Genomic DNA, 19,092 nt, shown 5'->3' on the forward strand with positions numbered 1-19,092 from the left:
CATTTCATTATCATCAAAGTCTAAAAAATCTAATATTGAACATCTGATATTAACGATTTTTAATTATTAATAATTATATTGTATTTTGAATATTTATTGTGGAGTAAATTGAGTTAATATTAACTATATTCTCAATAGTTTGACACTTATTTTAATTTGATATATTCAATTTTTTTAAATGATATTTTATATATATTATTTTTTGCAAATGTCATTTTGTAAAGTTAACATTGTGAATTAAGCATATTTAATATTTTTATTTTCTCTTTCATATTCGCTCGCTTTCTCTCTATACACACACCTTTTTTTTTTTTGCTTTTTAATCGTGTCCTAACTACACAATGCGATGCCGCAACATGCGATAAAAGATATCTTTTCCATGTTAGTTTTTGTCCTAGCTAGCTGCAACGGCGACATGAAAAATTTCTATTTTAGAAACGGTTTATATTTCCCTGACATCATGGCTGGATTCAACAACATGCAAACTATATGACAGTAGATAATCTCAGGTGATTATGTGCTTTATTGAAAGTTAAACATGTCTAATGTGAGTTTGAATATCATTTTGCGTGACCTTATAGCCATACTAGCGAGTTTACCTCAGATCTTGAAAATAAATTGTGAGAAACTCAATGCGAACCAACAAGCATATTCCATAACAAAGATGGTATCAGTTACTCAGTATGTACATTCAATAAGGTTAAAAAGGTTTAATTTTTGTGAATTAGATAATAAATATATTCATTTCACTGTGAGTGTAGAGCGCTTTCAGAGAGAGCCCGCCCACACACGCTTCTGATTGGCTGTGATATTTGATTGATTCTGTCACATCGCATGTAGTTAGGACACGATGTAACACATCCTACTTAGGTTGTGGATACTAATTTTAATTTTTGGCTTTTTATTAGATTTTGCCATTGGACAGTGACAGGGAACTATTGGAGGATGTTGTTGCATAGTTTGCCAAGTTTTAAAAGCCTCACATGGTTATGCCTGTTAAAAGAAGCGTTTTTCCCTTTTTCATCTTTTTGCGTTTTTGAGGCTTTCTTGAGTGACACCTCATCCATCTGGTCTGAAGCCCACGCACTGAGGTGGCACAGCAAATCACATGCTTGGAATCGGTGTCTTTGACTGCCTATGAAGAAACCAAAGGGAGGGAGATGAAAGAAGGCGGTGACAGAAGCAGTGAAGCGGATAGTCTGGGATGTTCTGTTAGCTTTTACTCCTTTACTCTTCCATCCTTTCTCTCTCCATCACTCTTACTGAAAAGCTTCCCATCAGCAGAAAGGCAGCAAGTGAATAAGGATATGACAGTTTGCTGCGCAAAGGAAATTTGGTTTGTTAATCTGCAGGGCAAAATCAATGAGGTTTTGCATGGCTGAAAGCTGTATTCCAGAGAGAGAGAGGAGGGAGGGAGGGAGGGAGGGAGGGAGGGAGGGGGATGAGTGATAGAGGTGTGGAAGCAGCAAAAAGAGAGAGAAAAAAATTCAAGAAAGAGTTTGAGAGAGAGAATGTCCTCAGGATTAATCATCAGTAACCTGATTATTATAGCAAAATCCTCTGCCTGAACATTTTCTGTAATGGATGAAGCACTGCAGCTCAACTTCCCTCAAAAAATAAGACACAGTTTTCCTTAAAGGGATACTCCAGAATAAAAAAAAATATATAGATATATAGATAGATATAGATATAGATATATAGATATAGATGATGTTGTAAAAAAAAAAAAAATCTTTTTTTTTTACTTAAATGTAACATATTGTTACTACTTCAGTGCATTTATTGGATACAAAGACCACTTAGTCAGAATTTGTCCCTACTAAAATGGTACTAATAATATTAATAACAGTAGTAATAATAGAGATGATTTTTAGATAAATACAGTATATATTTACATACATTATATTATATTATATACAAAAAATACATTAAAATCATCTGGTTTAGGTGGAACATTTCTGGGTTGTCTGTCATGTGTTTGTTCATGCATATATGGATCACTTCCCTTCCACGTCCTTTCCTGGTATTCTCATGCGAATACCAAGTTAAATGAACTTTGTTTACTGTTTCAGCTGGTCGTGACGTGTTGAAATTACATTAGCTCCTCGTCCAGCTTCCATTATAAGATTAGATTATTTACTGTAAACACGTTTTCCCCATGCACTGAGGGATTGTTGAAATTGTTGTGGTAATCGAAATGCCGCAGATAAACATTAGGTCGAAAACAACGTCATGTTCCTAAAATATTCCTCACATTGCACTTTTTCAATGTCTGAGGTTCTATTTTATAGATACTGCCTCTGTTTTATGATTCTATTAATTCATGAACACTAAGCTATTTCAAGTCATTGCCTGCTTGAATGATCATATTGGTGAGTGGGAGGAGAGATAGCACATGGCCCAGTCCTCCCACAATGCTCTAATTAAGAGTAGGACATTGTGAGAACTTTGAATTAATTCCGTTCCGTCTTCTGCAATCAACATTTGAATTGTATTTCATCAAAAAAAGTGAAGTATTTCAGTATTGCCGGTCTGTCTAGGCGTAGCCAATCTGTTCCATGTGAATAAAATGGCAAGGTTTTTTTTTTTTTTTTTACTTTTTACACTGTAAAATGTGATTACTGTTTGTTTAATTGTACTACAATTATTTTCAGTTCACTCAGAAATGAAAAAATCTGCTTTCATTTACTCACCCTCATGTCATTTGAAACTTACATGCATTCATTTTTTTCTGCTGAACACGAAAAATTATATTTTGAAAAATGTCTGGGTTTTTTGTGCTTACAGTGAAAGTCAGTGTTGTTTTGGACCCCACTGCTTTTTACTGAATGCAAAAACTTAATAAAAGTTTTTGTTTACATAATATATGTATGTTTACTGTGTATATTTATTATGTATATGTAAATACACACACAAACAATATATATTTTGAAAATATTTATATACATACATTTATATATTTATATTCTTATATTTTATATTATATATAAATATATTTAATATGTAAACATAACCTATTTTTCTTAGATATGTACCTGCATGTGTTTGTATTTATATATACATAATAAATATACACGGTATACACACACATTATGTAAACAAAAACTTTTATTTTGGATGCGATTAATCACGATTAAAGAATCCAAAGATGATTGTTGCAAGAGCTGTGTGCTTGCTTGCTAATGTAGAGCTAATACACTGTAGATGAACCCTCATCTCATCATCTCTTCCATTATATTTCTTCTCACTAATAGACCTCAAAATTCCAAAACCGCTATGCAACTGCATGTGTGGATTAATTTTAGACAACACTAATTACAAACAAAGAACCTAGAGCTCAGTAATTGCTGGACATGTTATGCAGATCTTACCAATTCATGTTCTCTTTTCATGCATCTTTTGACGTGTGCATGAATGTAGCAAAGCTCTGTGTAAACGTACTTGTGTTCCGCATATTTTAAAGCTTAAGATGAAGATATACACTATGTGACTTGCTTTCTCTTTATTCCAGGATTTACAGATGGATTATGAGCAGGGATCCCCTAAAGGCTCCATCCTGGGAGGAAACAAGTAAGTTTCAGCACACTGTTGCACATTAAATAAAAAGTCAGACAATGAAAAATTCAATCCACCTCATAGAACTTTCAAATATAATAATTTTTTTAAACTATACAAAAATGTATTACATTTACATGTATAAAAACTTTTTAATTATTTTAAAATATAATTTCTATATATTTTATTTCTTTTTATATGCTCTGCAGTACCTTCATAAAGCCGTAGAGTCTGAAAACCGTGGGTTTGAGGAAACACTGCATCATTGAGATGCATTGAGTTCAGTTGTATGTCAAGCTGTGTATGTTTTCCTTTCCCTGTATTCATGATAGAGTTCATTCAGAGGTGAAGGCACATGCAGGGTTTTGTTCATGATGTGTTTGTTTCTCTGTACATCCATTTATCTCACACCTGACATTGCTGTCTCACTAGTGTGACACTCAGCCCCGTTGCAGGTAGCTTGTGTGGGATCTATAATGACTATAATGATCTATAATTTATTTAATGCCTGTCGTTCTTTTATAATATACACACCCTGTGCCTTGTTGACAGTTTTTGCCATATAGTGAACAGAAGGTCGAGTACACCAGATGGAGTGGCAGTGAAACCATTCCCTCTGTGTTTGTGTGAGCGCCTGTGCGTGTGCTCAGAGGTGTTGCTCTCAGCTCTCGTCAACAGATGGGTCCCAAGCACTTTCAAGAGACACCCCCTCAGCGTCACAATTCACCATATATGAGCTGTCATCCACTCTCATTCAGTCAGTTTTATGCAGAGATGCAGTAATCAGCCTCTGTTTGGTTAATGGTGGTCTCTGTAACTGAAACAGTGGAATAGTATTGTCAGGATGAATGGTCCAGTTGCGTATGCTCTTTTGGATATTGAGTGCAATGAATTGGGAAGGCCATTGAATTTATTTAATGACAAATAACGTTGCAATATTTATAATTAATTTTTTTATTCATTTCAGTTTTTCTGATCATGTTTGTGCTTTATTGTGAATATGGCTAGTGCACTCAGCTTTATGAAAATAAATATAAAGCACACAGTTGTTGTTTTTTGTTTTTTTTTAAGGAAATTAAGTGCCATCCCTCTGCTGGAAGACGAAACAATAGGAATATATTATTCTATGCTATGATTTACACATTATAGCTGATATGTTGTGTATTTTTACTGCAGGTGGAATGTTGTATTGCATTCTATTGTATGTTTTTATAATGACAGATACTCTATTGATCTGTTATACTGCCACCTATTGGTGTGGAGGAGACATGTAAATGTTTTTGAGTAACTAATGCTGTAGTAGAAATACTGGATTAACAGATGTATTTGTCTGATAATAGGGGTGTACTGAGATACAGTGCAGTTTTAAAATGGTGGCCACCATGAGTTTCTAATATGTCTGGATATTTTTCAAAAGTTTTTTTTGTTGTTGTTGTTTCTAAGAAAATTTTAGTGGGAAAAAATATGGTGTACCTTAAATTTTGTGAAAAAATAATTTGCTAGGAATCACAAAAAAGGCCTTAGCTTTATGGAGAAATCCATCATGGTATTTTCTCTAGCACACAGTGCACAGAAATGTAATTCTCATGTTTAGAGTGGCTGTCATCTAATATCGCTATAATAGCATGTCTTTTAGTGATTTTATAAGAACTAGATAATTGGCGAAGGTTGTTTTTCGAAGGATTATTCTTGTTCTCTTTTTTGTTCAAGGTTGTTGGAGCTTTTGGGGCTCTTAACATGCTCAAAAACTATTGAAAATTGGCACACACCTTGGAGTTTGTGACCATTAGGGCCAGCCAGAGACTGGTTCACGGGCATGGCAAGGGGTCTCTCCAGCACCCCCTGGAATGCAGAGGGCCAAATATCATACACAATTGCATGTATACATATGAAATTCAGTACACACATAGATCTCATTGAGCTGAACAACTTTCACACTGCATGTCATTAGCTCCACCCAACAGGAAGTTAGCTATTTTGGGTTTTGTGAAAAACACATGCTTTGAAATTTGATATACTAATCCTAGGTTTTTCATCTGATTGCCACCAAACTCGGTTGACATGATCTCAAGACATTGAAGATGTTAAATTCCTAAAGGACTTTTGATATCTCGAATGGTTTGGTTGTGGAGAGGCAACAAAGTGTCTAATAACTTCTGCATACATGTCTGATTTTGATGAAACTTCAGCAGTCTGTTCATTGTATGAAGCCAATCACAAAGACCCTGTCCCAAATCTCACCCTAAACACTTGTCTTCCTCTGAGTCCACACTTTTGTGACACAATGCCACTTTGAATGTCGGGTAGAAGTCTGCTGCGGAGCTTGCTTCAGTGCGGGCTTGGCTGAAGTGTGCATCGTGGGCACATAGCGTCCATAAAGGAGGCACTCACAAGCACCCTTCTGAACACTAAAATGATGAATGGGTCTCGCTGACTTAATGGGTGCATGCATACAGCAGCCATTATACTGTAAGACCGCAAGTGCACATGAAGTGCACATGAAGGCTTTCCTGTAGCTCAAATAGTAGAGCATGGCGCTAGCAACGCCAAGATCATGGGTTCGATTCCCAGGGAAAGCAAGAGCTGATCAAATGTAAAAACTGTAACTTGAATGCAATGTAAGTCGCTTTGGATAAAAGCGTCTGCTAAATGCATAAATGTAAATGTAAGTGTGCCGTTTGGGAAAAGGCCATAGATGTGACTATTATGAGTTAAAAGTTATAGCACCACCAACTGGCCGCAGGAAGTGTCATTTTCAAAATGCTTTGAAATCAGCCTCCTTATTTTTACCTGATTTACTTCAGACTTCATCAGAATAATGTCAGAACAAGGCAGATATAAAACGGGGGGATAAAGGGATTCTTTATATCTTCAATGCGTCAAACTTATATAATATTCTTTTCAGGTGTTTTTGAGACACTTAAATTGAGACACACATCAGCTTTTCAACCATTAGACACTGGCAAAAGCCAATAAATGAGTGTGGAGGAGGTGCCTCTATAGCGCCGCCTTTTGGCAAGAGTGGGGGGGGGGGGGTTAATTTTTCCTACAGTCACCAAATTCGGTACATATATTATTCTCATTAAGGCAGACAACTTTCTAATTTACAGTCATTAACTACAACCAACAGGAAGTTGGATATTTCGGTTTGAATATCGATAAAAAATAAAATAAAAATCAGTGTTATTGCATACTCCTCCTAGGGGATTCATGCAATTCACACAAACTGTGTCAACATGATGCCAAGATACTGAAGATGGTAAATTGTGAATGTTTTTTGTATACCTTGAACTGTGTTACTATAGCGATTTATTAAAGTAACGTTAAAAAGGAAACCGTAATTTTCTTCTGTCTTTAAAGTGAATTGTCCAGACACTGGGGTGGCAGTGGTGCCTGGAGCTTGGGCCCATCATCACTGTTTGCAGCTATATTTTCTTGAGGAAATGTGAAGCTAGTTTTATCTGCTGATTTTTATTTTATTTTAAATCCCTTTTAGTCCAGAAAGCCTTACTGTTCAATAATTTAAGTGCAGTGTAGATAAACAACTTTGAACAGAGGTTCCAGACAGTCGGAAGCAGACATTCTCTTAAAATTTAACAACTAAACATTGGACTGTTTCCCAGTGTCACTGGAGACAAATTATCAGTAAATGCTTGTTTATTTAGCCTTAAATCAATGAGGTCTAATGGATCCCTTGATGTTTTATAAAACTGTTCATCATGTGTTTTTACATGTGCTTTGCAGTGAAAGAATCACCTGTTTATGTACCATCTCCCCTTTGATAAATCTTTTTTTTTTTTTTATAGGAGCCTCTTGAAATCTGTTGAAGAGGAGCTGCATCAGAGGTATGATGCCGGTGCTTTGTTTGTGTCCTTCACTCCTGTGCTCTTTCGTTAGTTTTTTTTCCTTTGGCTTCCGCTCTCTCTATCTTTCCATCTTTTTGCTGCTCTGTCAAACTCTACCCGTACTTCTCCCTCTCTCACTCTCTCTCTGCATAGCTGGTTTTTCATCTGATCAATATTTGATGTGACCTAACCTTGCCCTTTTGTGCTTGTCCGAGTGGAACCAAAGGCTGATTTGCTTGGCAATGCTGTGTTGGAGATCTGTGTTATTTTTGCCACAGTATTAGTTTTCCATTCCTCAGGGGGAAATTAACCAGTTAGTCTCTCTAAATGAAATTTTCTCCAGATGCATGTCTAGATTGGTCTTTGGGATTGTCCTGTTATTAATTAGTCACACTTTGTTGGCCATCTTTAAAGGGAATGTCACTGAAGAGATAGTACCTAAAGGGGTCAGTCGTGCTCTAATGGATAGAGAGTCGGACTTGTAACCCGAAGGTTGCGGGTTCGAGTCTCAGGTCCGGCAGGAATTGTCGGTGGGGGGAGTGAATAACCAGCGCTCTCTCCATCCTCAATACCACGACTGAGGTTTGACTCTTGAGCAAGGCACCGAACCAACTGCTCCCCGGGCACCGAGATACCACAGCATTGGCTGCCCACTGCTCCGGGTGTGTGTTCGCTGTGTTTGTGTGTTCACTACTGTGTGTGTGTGTGCAGTTGGATGGGTTAAATGCAGAGAACATATTCCAAGTATGGGTCACCATACTTGGCCACAAGTCACTTCACTTTCACTTTCAAATGTTCACTTTGAAATCACAATTTATTTTAATGTATATGGGCTCGTTCATACAGGACATGCTCTTGTGTTCAAAAACAACTAACATTCGAGACAAGAAAATTTTACTTTCTTTGCATGGTGTCTTAACAATATGATGCTCACAGCACAAGATGCTGAAAAAACAGCAATATATATCACAAAGGTCACACAAAGAGCCTAGTTAGTGTGTATTTACATAGACTAACAATTAAAACTCAGAATGTCCTATGTGAACGACCCGTTAACCTTTAATTTTACCCATGGGAAGTCGAGAAAAGTGTTGCTTCAAATGAATAATCTTCAGTGAATGAGTGCCGCAACCTTCTCAATCCTCATTAGGGGGCATGAGGCTCATTTGGAGGATGATGATGAGGGTGAAGATGATGGTGATGATCATGATGATGAATTGCAACAGTAAGTTCCTCTGATTCTGTAGCCAATCCCTTCTTGCTGCTCTAGAGGTTAAAACACTTAAAGGTCATGATGCACTGGCAACTGTTTGGCAAGAATTCAAGTTCCTGTGAGACTATATATATATATATATATATATATATATATATATATGTATATGTGTGTGTGTGTGTGTAATATATATTAGTGCTGTCAATCGATTAAAAAATTTAATCGCGTTAATCAAAGTCGTGGACTGTGATTAATCATGATTAATCACAAATTTAAAATACTAGGATTTACCTGTAAATGTGTTGAAATAAAGAAATGCATGACAAACTAGTTTAAGGAAACAGAACCTTTCACACTTCCGCCAGGTATGAGAAATAATCCTTATTATTCTTTTATCATTATTCTTTTGTTTTTATTCAGCCATTATCAGCCTTTAAACGGGCAATAAAACATTTACCAAGCCACATCGCTTCAATCCCAGTATACATTTACCCAACTATTATCAAAAGTATTTCTAAATAAATACAACAAAACATTTCTTGCGACCTTACGTGAAGTATTATGACAAAATGCATTATAAAGAATAATTGGACCTGTTCTGCAGCTGCATTAGAGCTAACATAGTGCACTTTTACTCAGAACTCACTTCAAACCACCATTGAGTGTTTGTAATAACTTCCTTTTACGATCACATGTGGAATTTGGTCGTTTACTGTTGTTAAAATATGCTATTTATAGCCTTTTATATCGCTGCACAAATTAGCATTTCAGATGTACATATTCATCTCAAAAAAATCACATACAGACCATATCCTATCTTAATCGTGTGTTTATTATCTTGTATAATATATAGTGGCTGTTGTCATGTTTATTTCTTCTGTGTAAAAGCCTTAACATGTAACGTTATGCTCTGGCTGAAACTCACGTTGTTTGTGATGTTACAACCGCCTCTCCGTTCTTAAGTTGCCAGGGATACATTCCAAGTATAATACACATTAGTAAAAGGATCTATTTTAATTATTATTTGTCTATATACACTTTGGGCGGTCGCGGTACATTATAAAAGTAGCCCAAAAAACCGCAAACCATGGCTCTGTAATTTTTCCCATGACTTTTCAAAATAGCCCACTTATGCCGCTACCCTGGCAACACTGGTTCGCTGTACCCTCATCACACAATGATAGATAACCTTCCGCGCTTCGATGACGGGAAGAAATTGGGGTCAAACCTTATCAAGTGATTAATTTGCGCTAAAAAAATATTAACGCGGTAAAAATGTTTGATTAATCCCATGCGTTAACGCGTTAACGTTGACACCCCTAATATATATATATATATATATATATATGTGTGTGTGACCCTGGACCACAAAACCAGTCGTAACTGCCAATTTTACGAAATTGAGATTTATATATCATCTGAAAGCTAAATAAATCAGCTTTCCATTGATGTATGGGTTGTTAGGATAGGACAATATTTGGCCGAGACACAGCTATTTGGAATCTGAGAGTGCAAAAAAATCTAAATATTGAGAAAATAGCCTTTAAAGTCGTCCAAATGAAGTTCTTAGAAATGCATATTACGAATCAAAGATGAATTTTTTTATATATTTATGGTAAGAAATGTACAAAATATCTTCATGGAACATGATCTTGACTTAATATCCTAATGATTTTTGCCATGAAAGAAAAATTGATCATTTTGACCCATACAATGTATTTTTGGCTATTGCTACAAATTAGGGCTGTCACGATATTAGATTTTTCATATCACGGTTATTGTGGCCATAAGAATTCACAATATCGATATATCGCGATATCTATAGAAACCTTGGTATGTCAAATTTGATGTCAAATTATTTTTTACTTTGTTTAATGAGTTTTCTTTTTCACCCAACAAAAATAAAGATACTGATTAACACAGGGTGCAAGACTGTTCAACAGTATGATGAATAAATATTAATGGTAACACTTTACAATAAGATGTCATTTGTTAACATTAGTTAATGTATTAACTAACATAAATTAACAATGAACAATACATTTAGTGCATTAATTTTTACAAACACAACTTGTGCAATGTGGTCGCTCAGTTTTTCAAGATCAGTTTTAATCGTGTAACTGTTAATAGATTTGATCAAAGAAATGAAGCATTACTACGCACAGACCATATTGATTGCAAATTCAAAAATAAGCCGAGTAAAGAAAATGCGGTACTAATTAAAATAATCACCCTTTACTTAAATATATGAACACAGAAAACCTCTGTTAACAGGTTAATGTAACATTTCCCATTCTATGACTAATAAAATAATCGCAACTTACTCTGTATAACTGAACATGGCTTTCCTCGCTCTGCGTGCACTGCGTCGTCTTCTTGTTTGACAGGTGTCAGGGTTAAGGTGCAATACCGCCACCCGGAGGTCAACCAGGTACTGGCGCTGGAGTATTTACATGTGGTGTTATCATAAGAGTCCTGTTAATTTTAAATATTGCGGTTTTCGCCAATAGCGGTATATCGTCACACACTAAATTAACACAGTATCGATAATTGTTGCTTTGAATATCACGATTATCGTCAATACCGGTATATTGCGACACCCCTACTGTGTGTGTGTGTGTGTGTGTGTATATGTGTATATGAATATATGTGTGGGTGTGTGTATACATACATATATATATATATATATATATATATATATATATATATATATATATATATATATATATATATATATATATATATATATATATATATATATATATATATATATGTGTCTGTCTGTGTGTGTGTGTGTGTGTGTGTGTGTGTGACTCATATGAATATTTTTCCAATTTTTCTTTTGAATCAAATACTGTTTTTCAATGTCCCCTGAAAATGCTGCCAGTGTATCATGGTCTTTTTAGTTCCATGGGAATCATTCTATCATCTGTTTTCTTTTCTTACTAGACACACCATCTTTTCCCTTCATTTAGAAATGCCATGGCTAGAAGGCGTTTTAGAATGTTGAGGTTCATCCAACTACCTCTTTAGCAATATTTTTCCAGGTTCAAATGCAAGTGAACTACTACTACGAAACTTGTAGCGTCCTCTCTTAGTGATGCTGACAAGCTTTCTTCTTTATTTAAAGGAATAGATCACTCAAAAATAAAAATATTGTCATTATTTATTCATCCCCGTGTTCCAAACTGAATGCTGTTATTAACGACTACCAGAAAGCACAATGAAGCACCATGTAAGTAATCAGTATGACTTGTGCACTGAAAAAAAATCTCCTTTTGTTTTTCACGGAAAACAATAACAGCATACAGGTTTGAAATAGCATGAGGGTGAGTAAATAAAAACAGCATTTTCATTATAGAGTGAATTATTTCTGGTGCATTTGATTGCATGTTTGTTTGTTGTCTGTTTCCTGTCCTATATTGTACCCCTGTTGGTCCAGTATCTGATGAAACCAACCACAAAGGTCCATTAACATCCTGTTAATGCCCTAAATTATATTCGTTAGTTGTATCATAATTAGCATACGTGATTAGCATTGTGACTCATCTAATTGGATTTCTGATTTGTTTCAGCACAAAAAGCTCCACCATGAGGCCTAAAGTTCCACCACCACTTCCTCCCAAAGTAAGAATACAAAAATAAATAAACCTTTTTATTGTTGAAAAGATACACTACCTTCCAAAGGTTTGAAGTCAGTAAGATTTTTTATTACTTTTAATTTTATTAAATTGATTAAACGTAACAGTAAAGAATTTTACTGTAAATTAAGGTCATTTTTTTTTTTTACCTTTATATTCATCAATGTTTTCAACCAGTAATAATACATGTTTCTTGAGCATCAAATCAGCATTTTAGAATAATTTCTAATGGATCATGTGACACCAGTGATGGGAATAAGGTCGTTATAAATAAACGGCGTCACTAACGGCGTTATTTTTTTCAGAAACAAGTAATCAAACGAATTACTGTTTCCCCCGTTACAACGCCGTTACCGTTACTGACAATAAAATGTGGCGTTACTATATTATATTATTAGAATTTAATTTTTCAGTTCATCTGAATGGATGCGCAGTGTAGCTGTATTTTACGTACCATAAACTCTAGTGTGAAGGCGCACGACTCGCCGTCGCTTTCTCTCACATACACGCACGCTAAGAAATATACAGAGTCTTTTATAACATGCAGAATTGACGCGCTACATGTAAACGATATTCTTTGTTGTATTTTCCTGTCAAAATAACGGAGATCCTTTGGAATTCTTCAGCTTTTAAGAACTGCCAGTTTGTCTGGTAGTGGGCGGAACTAATGTGCAAACGACAATCTCATTGGCTGGCGCTCACCTATTATCGTCCCTGTTTTGATTTCAGCAAATCAATTCGTGATTAATATTCATGAACTCAGAAGCTCATTAATCCTTAGTGTGTTTTATATTGATGACAAATATGCATTCATACTTGGTTATTCTAATTACTAAAGTTCTATCGTCATAATATCATTATAATGCTTGACTGACTGATGCTAAGTGTCAGTAGATAAATAGTGTAGATTAATGTACAATGTTTTATAATAATAATTTATTCTTTTTAGTGTCCATTTCATTAATTGTAACATTTAATATTGGGGGCATCCAAAGTTATTTGACATTTGAAATTTTTTTTAAAAAGTAAGGCAATAGTTACTTTCCCTGGTAATTAGTTACTTTTATATTGATGTAATATCTATAACTAATTACTTTTTTAAATTAACGTGCCCAACACTGTGTGACACTAAAAGACTAGAGTAACCACTGCTGAAAATACAGCTTTACCATCCCAGGAATAAATTATATTTTAAAATATGTTAAAATAGAAAACAGTTATTTTAAATTGTAATAATATTTCACAATATTACTTTTTACTGCATTTTTGATCAAATAAATCCAGACTCGGTGAGCATAAGAGACTTCTTTTAAAAACATTTAAAAAATCTTGCCAAGCCTGAACTTATGAACGGCAGTGTGTGTGTTTAGGTGTTGCTTTGATTTAGCAGATTTATTTTAAGCAACCAAGTCCTTCTTTTGCCTTGAAACAAGCTTATCGGAAATCAGTGAACAGCTTTTACAGTTTTTTTTGCATCCACTTTTTTTCATTAATCACAGTATTGATCTGACAGGGTAGTGTGCTGCTAATTTTGTTCTGCCATTTCCAGCCAAAGCCCAGTCCCGGACCACATCAAAGCCCCTCCGGTGATCATGACGGTAACCAGGGCACTATAAAGCGCTGCCCTGAGCCCGAAAGCCCGGTTCGATCATCCTCCAACGTACCTCCTCGACCTCCACCTCCTCGACTGCCTGCAAACAAGCTCAGCAGTTTAGGTAATGAGACCAATCGGGAAGAACATGGCCCTTGGGAAACCCAGGGGCATGCTGGGATATGTAGTCAGTTCGACGAGAGGCTGCAGGTCTCGTTTGACGAAGAGGAAGCTCGTGATGAGGAAAGAGACAGTAAGACAGGCCCTCCCCTTGGTTTAACCCCAGTCACCAAACCTGTCTCCAATCCGCCCCATTGTTAGTTTCTTTAGTTAGCCCGTAGTGAGATTACATGTCATTCTTTCCTCTTGCCCTTTCCAAGAGAAATGGCGTCAGTAGTGTTGGCATGTGAAAATGTCACACACCCACTTGAAGACATTATGAGTCACCCACTCCACCCTTGTATTCTTTTCCTTGTCAAATTATTGTTCTCCTGTCAGTTAACGTTGCAGTCATTGTTTTTGGTCCATTACGTTTGTCTAGTTTTTGTTGTGTCGTAGTATGGTAGCTGCAAATTGCAACAGTAGCTTAGTAAACAATGCTGCTAATGCTAAACTTCTTAACTGAATGTAGATAAAAAGAACATTTTCTTTACACATGTGATCCGTGTGCACCTCTTGCTGGATACCTATGTGAAAACATAGTGTTAAGACTTATAAACAGAAAACTAAACTCTATGTTGTATCTTTTCTTGCCCACAGGCAATGGAATTAGCCCATCTGAACACTCGCCCTCAACGGAGAGACAGTCCACAATGCCCCCTGCTGTTCCTATACCAAAGGACAAGAAAGATTTTCCAGTATGGCTTCATTTTAGTGCATTCCAATATTGAATCTTGTAACACTTTATGTTTCCTGGAGGACGAATTTATAACATTTGCTGAGTGCAAAGTTTTTTTTATTGATTTATTTAATAATTTAATATTTTAATACTCTTCACTTTTTATATATAAATATATAAATATATATGTAAATATATATTACTATTGCATGTTTTTATTATTACGTACAATGATATTTAATATTTTTACTTTTATTGTTTCTGTGCATTTTATTATTTTATTTAATAATATATTTTTATTGTTATTGTGTTTAATATGTACAAAATACATTTTTGATTTTAGATATTATTGATTACATGATATAATAATAAAAACAATAATACATACAATTGTTTTATTTTTAATAATGCAATATATATGAAATTTATATAGTGAAACTTATTTTGTTTGTTTTAATTTTATGTTTATTCTTTGTTTTTGTTTTTTTTTTCCTCACAGAAACCCATCAGCAATGGTCTCCCACCAACTCCAAAGGTTCATGTAAGTGGACATCATAGTTTACTCAGTCATGCAGATCTATGGCACTGTACTGGGACTTAATTACTTATAATTTTATTTAAATTGCTGTATGTTGTCTTTCTTGTATGTAAACGTTTTGAGCAGTGATTTATTTGGCTGCATCTGAGTTATCCATTGTGTTGTATTTCCATGTCTAGATGGGAGCGTGTTTCTCTAAAGTCTTCAATGGCTGCCCATTAAAAATACACTGTGCTACCTCATGGATCAACCCAGACACACGAGGTGAGCTTGTTAAAATAATCTGGCCAATCTGAAATGTTAATATATGATGGTTCATTATTATATCTATTAATATTGCCTACAGAAGGATTTGCTGATATTTTGTTCTTCCCCGCTCATGCATTTCAGACCAGTATCTGATATTTGGAGCAGAGGAAGGAATTTACACATTAAACCTTAATGAGCTGCACGAGACGTCCATGGAGCAGGTGTGATGTTACTTTTCAGATATTTTCAAACAGATAGTTTTTCTACTTTTTTGCCTAGTACTAGCAAAAGAATTAAAAATGTGTCTGGAAAACTCAGTTTGTGTGAAGTATATCCTTATATTGCCTCAGTGTGGTGTGCTTTTGTCTTGTGCTAAAGCTATTTTTGTGTCATTCTCAGCTTTTCCCCAGGAGATGTACTTGGCTGTATGTCATGAGCAACAGCCTGCTATCAATATCCGGTAAGCTGTGCTTAAAAAAAAAAATCAGGTTTAGCTTTTCAGATTACAGATTAGTCAGAGTTTCTTTTTTTATGATTGCTACAATTTTTAGCGCTCACACTTTGCAGAGTAAAACTGCTTGAAATGTGATAATATTAAAATAGTTAACCGTAGTAACATGCCATGTATGTTGAAGCATATGTTACCTGACATAGTCCTGTATCCCTGTTTTGAATGATGAAATTGTTGTTTTGGCAGGAAAAGCATGTCATCTGTACTCTCACAGTCTGATGGGCCTATTTGAACATGCTCGACATATGCAGAAACTCCCTGTTGCCATACCAACACACAAACTGCCTGACAAAATAATCCCCAGGTAAATGTTCAGATCTCTGTGTGAGCTTAAGGATGTGACCAGTAGTCAAAATGTAAATACACCATTTTACATTTTTATTTGAATTTCAGGAAATTCTCAGTGTCCACTAAGATCCCTGAAACAAAAGGGTGTCAAAAGTGCTGTGTAGGTGAGCAGATCCCGTCATTTCCTTCCTTTCTGTATTTCTGAATATACAGGAACTAAGTATACACTGACAGAAGTTTGTTATAATTAAGATCCTTTAATATATATTTGAAAGAAGGCTGCATTTACATAATCAAAAATACAGTAATATTGTGAATTTAAAATAACTTTTCAATTTGAAGATATTTTAAAATGTAATATATTCCTGAGATGGTAAAGTAACAGCTCATCATTCAGAAATCATTGTAATATGCTGATTTGGAGCATTCATTATTATCTGTGCTGAAAACAGTTAAAGCATCCAGCATTTAAAAACTGCATTATGTTTTTGTGGAAACACAGAAATGCTTTTATTTGAAATAGAAATCTTTTATAACATTGATAATGTCTTTGCTGTCTCTTTTCATCAATTGAATGCATCCTTGTTGAATGAAGTATCTTTTTTTCAAAGCTTCTAAATTATAGTGTATCTCAGGTTCCACATTTGAAGCAACAGTTTAATTCAGATGGCTTTGATGATATGATCAAACAGACTGTGTTTTGTTTCCATCTGTTGTCTTGTTTATTCTCAGTGAGGAATCCATATACTGGTCACAAGTACCTGTGCGGTGCCTTTCAGTCCAGTGTTGTCCTGTTTGAGTGGGTGGAGCCCATGCAGAAATTCATGTTGGTCAAGGTAAGTCACTGGTTCCCATCATCAAAACAATAGCTGTGTCTTATTTTGAAGGCTGTGCCCTCTGGAGGTCGCATTTGTTGGCTGCATGTGTCATTAGCTACGTTTCCATCCAAAGTTACGAATTAAACTTAACGTTTCCATCCAGTGAGGTGAAGAGAACAAAATCGTCACTTCCTGATTAACTTGCGCTAAATATCATGAAGAAAAATTCAATTTGCTGGAGTATAGGAGAAGCCACTGTATATAATATTTTTTTGTGTACAATAAATTACGAGCTTCAGAGTGTGCAGACCAAACATGGTCACGTTATCTTATCTTCGGAGCCTGCTGTTTAGGAATGCAGTTCTGCGAGTTAATTATAATGAAGCACTTTGACGTGACTTTGCTCAAGCTTTTTAGAATGACAAAACTAGCATTTTCAAATGAGATTGGTCTGTTGGTTGATCCAGTTTTATGCTATCCCATCGCAGAGTCACGTGTCTTTTTTGATGCACATTTATAAGGAATTTATTCGGTAAAGGTGTTTCCATTGTACTTTATGCGCCTGTTTTCTCACCGTATAAGAACTTTATCCTACTGAGTTGAGCGCATAAGTTTTTTATTCACATTTATGTGCATCTTGGCGTTTCCATCCAGTTAACAGCTATTGAGGCTGCCTCATTTCAGTGGGAAAGATAGTCATTTAAGCCTCACAATGAATTACAGTCAATTTTCATTATGGTTTTTACTCTTAAACAAGACATCCTCAATGAAATATGTGGCCGACAAATGTGACCTCCAGAGGGCGCAATGAGATAGGGTTTGTTACCTAGTGCTATGCGGATTAGCACTACACTAAAATCCATTGGAGATGTGTTTAACTCAAGGTTTTGGAAACAGCATGTAGCATGTAGGCCACATTAGCTATTCATGCTTCCTTTAAGCTTCTAAAATTGCTGATCTTCTACTTAAGACTTGTAATTAAAATTGCTTTACTTGGCAATTTCAAACGCACGCTGTTCCAAATTAAGCACCGACTCATTCCCTGCAGAGCATAGACTTCCCCCTGCCGTGTCCGCTGGAGGTGTTTGAGATGCTGGTGGTTCCAGAACATCAGTATCCTCTCATCTGCATAGCTGTGAGCAAAGGGATGGAGCTCAACCAGGTGGTGCGGTTTGAGACTCTCAACCCCAACTCTACCTCCAACTGGTTTGATTCTGGTGGGTACTTTAAAAACATGATTATCTCTTAATGTAATAGCTTTAAATGTTTTAACAAATTGTTTTTGCAATTGTTTACTTATAATCTGTTTATATAAATATCTCTTTTTTTATTTAAATTAGTTTTTTCCCTGTTTTTTTTGTTTGTTTATTTTTAGAATTTTAGAATTTATTTAAATTCTAGAAATTATTGTTGTTATTTCAGATACCCCACAGAGCTGCGTGATCCATGTGACCCAGCTGGAGAGAGATACAATTTTAGTCTGCTTAGATCGTAAGTACCAAACATGCCATTAATAGATTAATAACATATATATATATATATATATAAACAGATATATATTAATTGCTTTTCTTCTTCCTCTCAAGGGTGCATTAAGATTGTAAATTTGCACGGTCGGTTGAAGTCCAGTCGAAAACTCTCAGCAGAACTGACTTTTAACTTCCAGATTGAATCAATAGGTATGAGGCCTTGTTACATTAACGGTGGCTTATATCTCCATTTTCTAAGCCCACTGAATTTAGCAGTTAGCCTTTAGTCATATTTAACTCTTTTGTATGGGCAAAAGATTTAAATCTCTGTTTTAATAACTCTCTCATGCTCTGCATCTATCTGTCCTTCTTAGTTTGCCTTCAAGACAGTGTGTTGGCCTTCTGGAGGCATGGCATGCAAGGACGCAGCTTCAAGTCCAATGAGGCAAGTCCTGCTGTATGTATGTGAGAGATAATAAACAGACAGCCTGTAAATAATATCACAAAAAAACCCTGACAGAAACAAACACTACAAG

At 35.5% G+C, this 19,092-nt stretch overlaps 1 protein-coding gene across 6 annotated transcripts in view; it reads left to right on the top strand.

Moving 5' to 3' along the window:
- Window positions 1-19,092, top strand: part of map4k3a (mitogen-activated protein kinase kinase kinase kinase 3a) — a 68,539-nt gene that overhangs the window by 47,266 nt on the left and 2,181 nt on the right. For 2 of the 6 annotated variants that reach the window (XM_058790909.1, XM_058790911.1), the window contains 17 exons: window positions 3,512-3,570; window positions 7,362-7,400; window positions 8,551-8,625; window positions 12,189-12,240; window positions 13,804-13,969; window positions 14,605-14,702; window positions 15,183-15,224; window positions 15,401-15,485; window positions 15,612-15,691; window positions 15,870-15,930; window positions 16,168-16,285; window positions 16,375-16,433; window positions 17,002-17,105; window positions 18,136-18,304; window positions 18,510-18,578; window positions 18,674-18,766; window positions 18,931-19,013. In XM_058790909.1, coding sequence (XP_058646892.1) covers window positions 3,512-3,570; window positions 7,362-7,400; window positions 8,551-8,625; window positions 12,189-12,240; window positions 13,804-13,969; window positions 14,605-14,702; window positions 15,183-15,224; window positions 15,401-15,485; window positions 15,612-15,691; window positions 15,870-15,930; window positions 16,168-16,285; window positions 16,375-16,433; window positions 17,002-17,105; window positions 18,136-18,304; window positions 18,510-18,578; window positions 18,674-18,766; window positions 18,931-19,013 — 1,452 coding nt within the window. The remainder of the gene's footprint in view (window positions 1-3,511; window positions 3,571-7,361; window positions 7,401-8,550; window positions 8,626-12,188; window positions 12,241-13,803; window positions 13,970-14,604; window positions 14,703-15,182; window positions 15,225-15,400; window positions 15,486-15,611; window positions 15,692-15,869; window positions 15,931-16,167; window positions 16,286-16,374; window positions 16,434-17,001; window positions 17,106-18,135; window positions 18,305-18,509; window positions 18,579-18,673; window positions 18,767-18,930; window positions 19,014-19,092) is intronic. The other 4 variants (XM_058790910.1, XM_058790912.1, XM_058790913.1 and 1 more) reach the window with 2 other exon arrangements.

Source organism: Onychostoma macrolepis, chromosome 11, assembly GCF_012432095.1.
Source record: "Onychostoma macrolepis isolate SWU-2019 chromosome 11, ASM1243209v1, whole genome shotgun sequence".
In the NCBI taxonomy this organism is placed as follows: domain Eukaryota; kingdom Metazoa; phylum Chordata; class Actinopteri; order Cypriniformes; family Cyprinidae; genus Onychostoma; species Onychostoma macrolepis.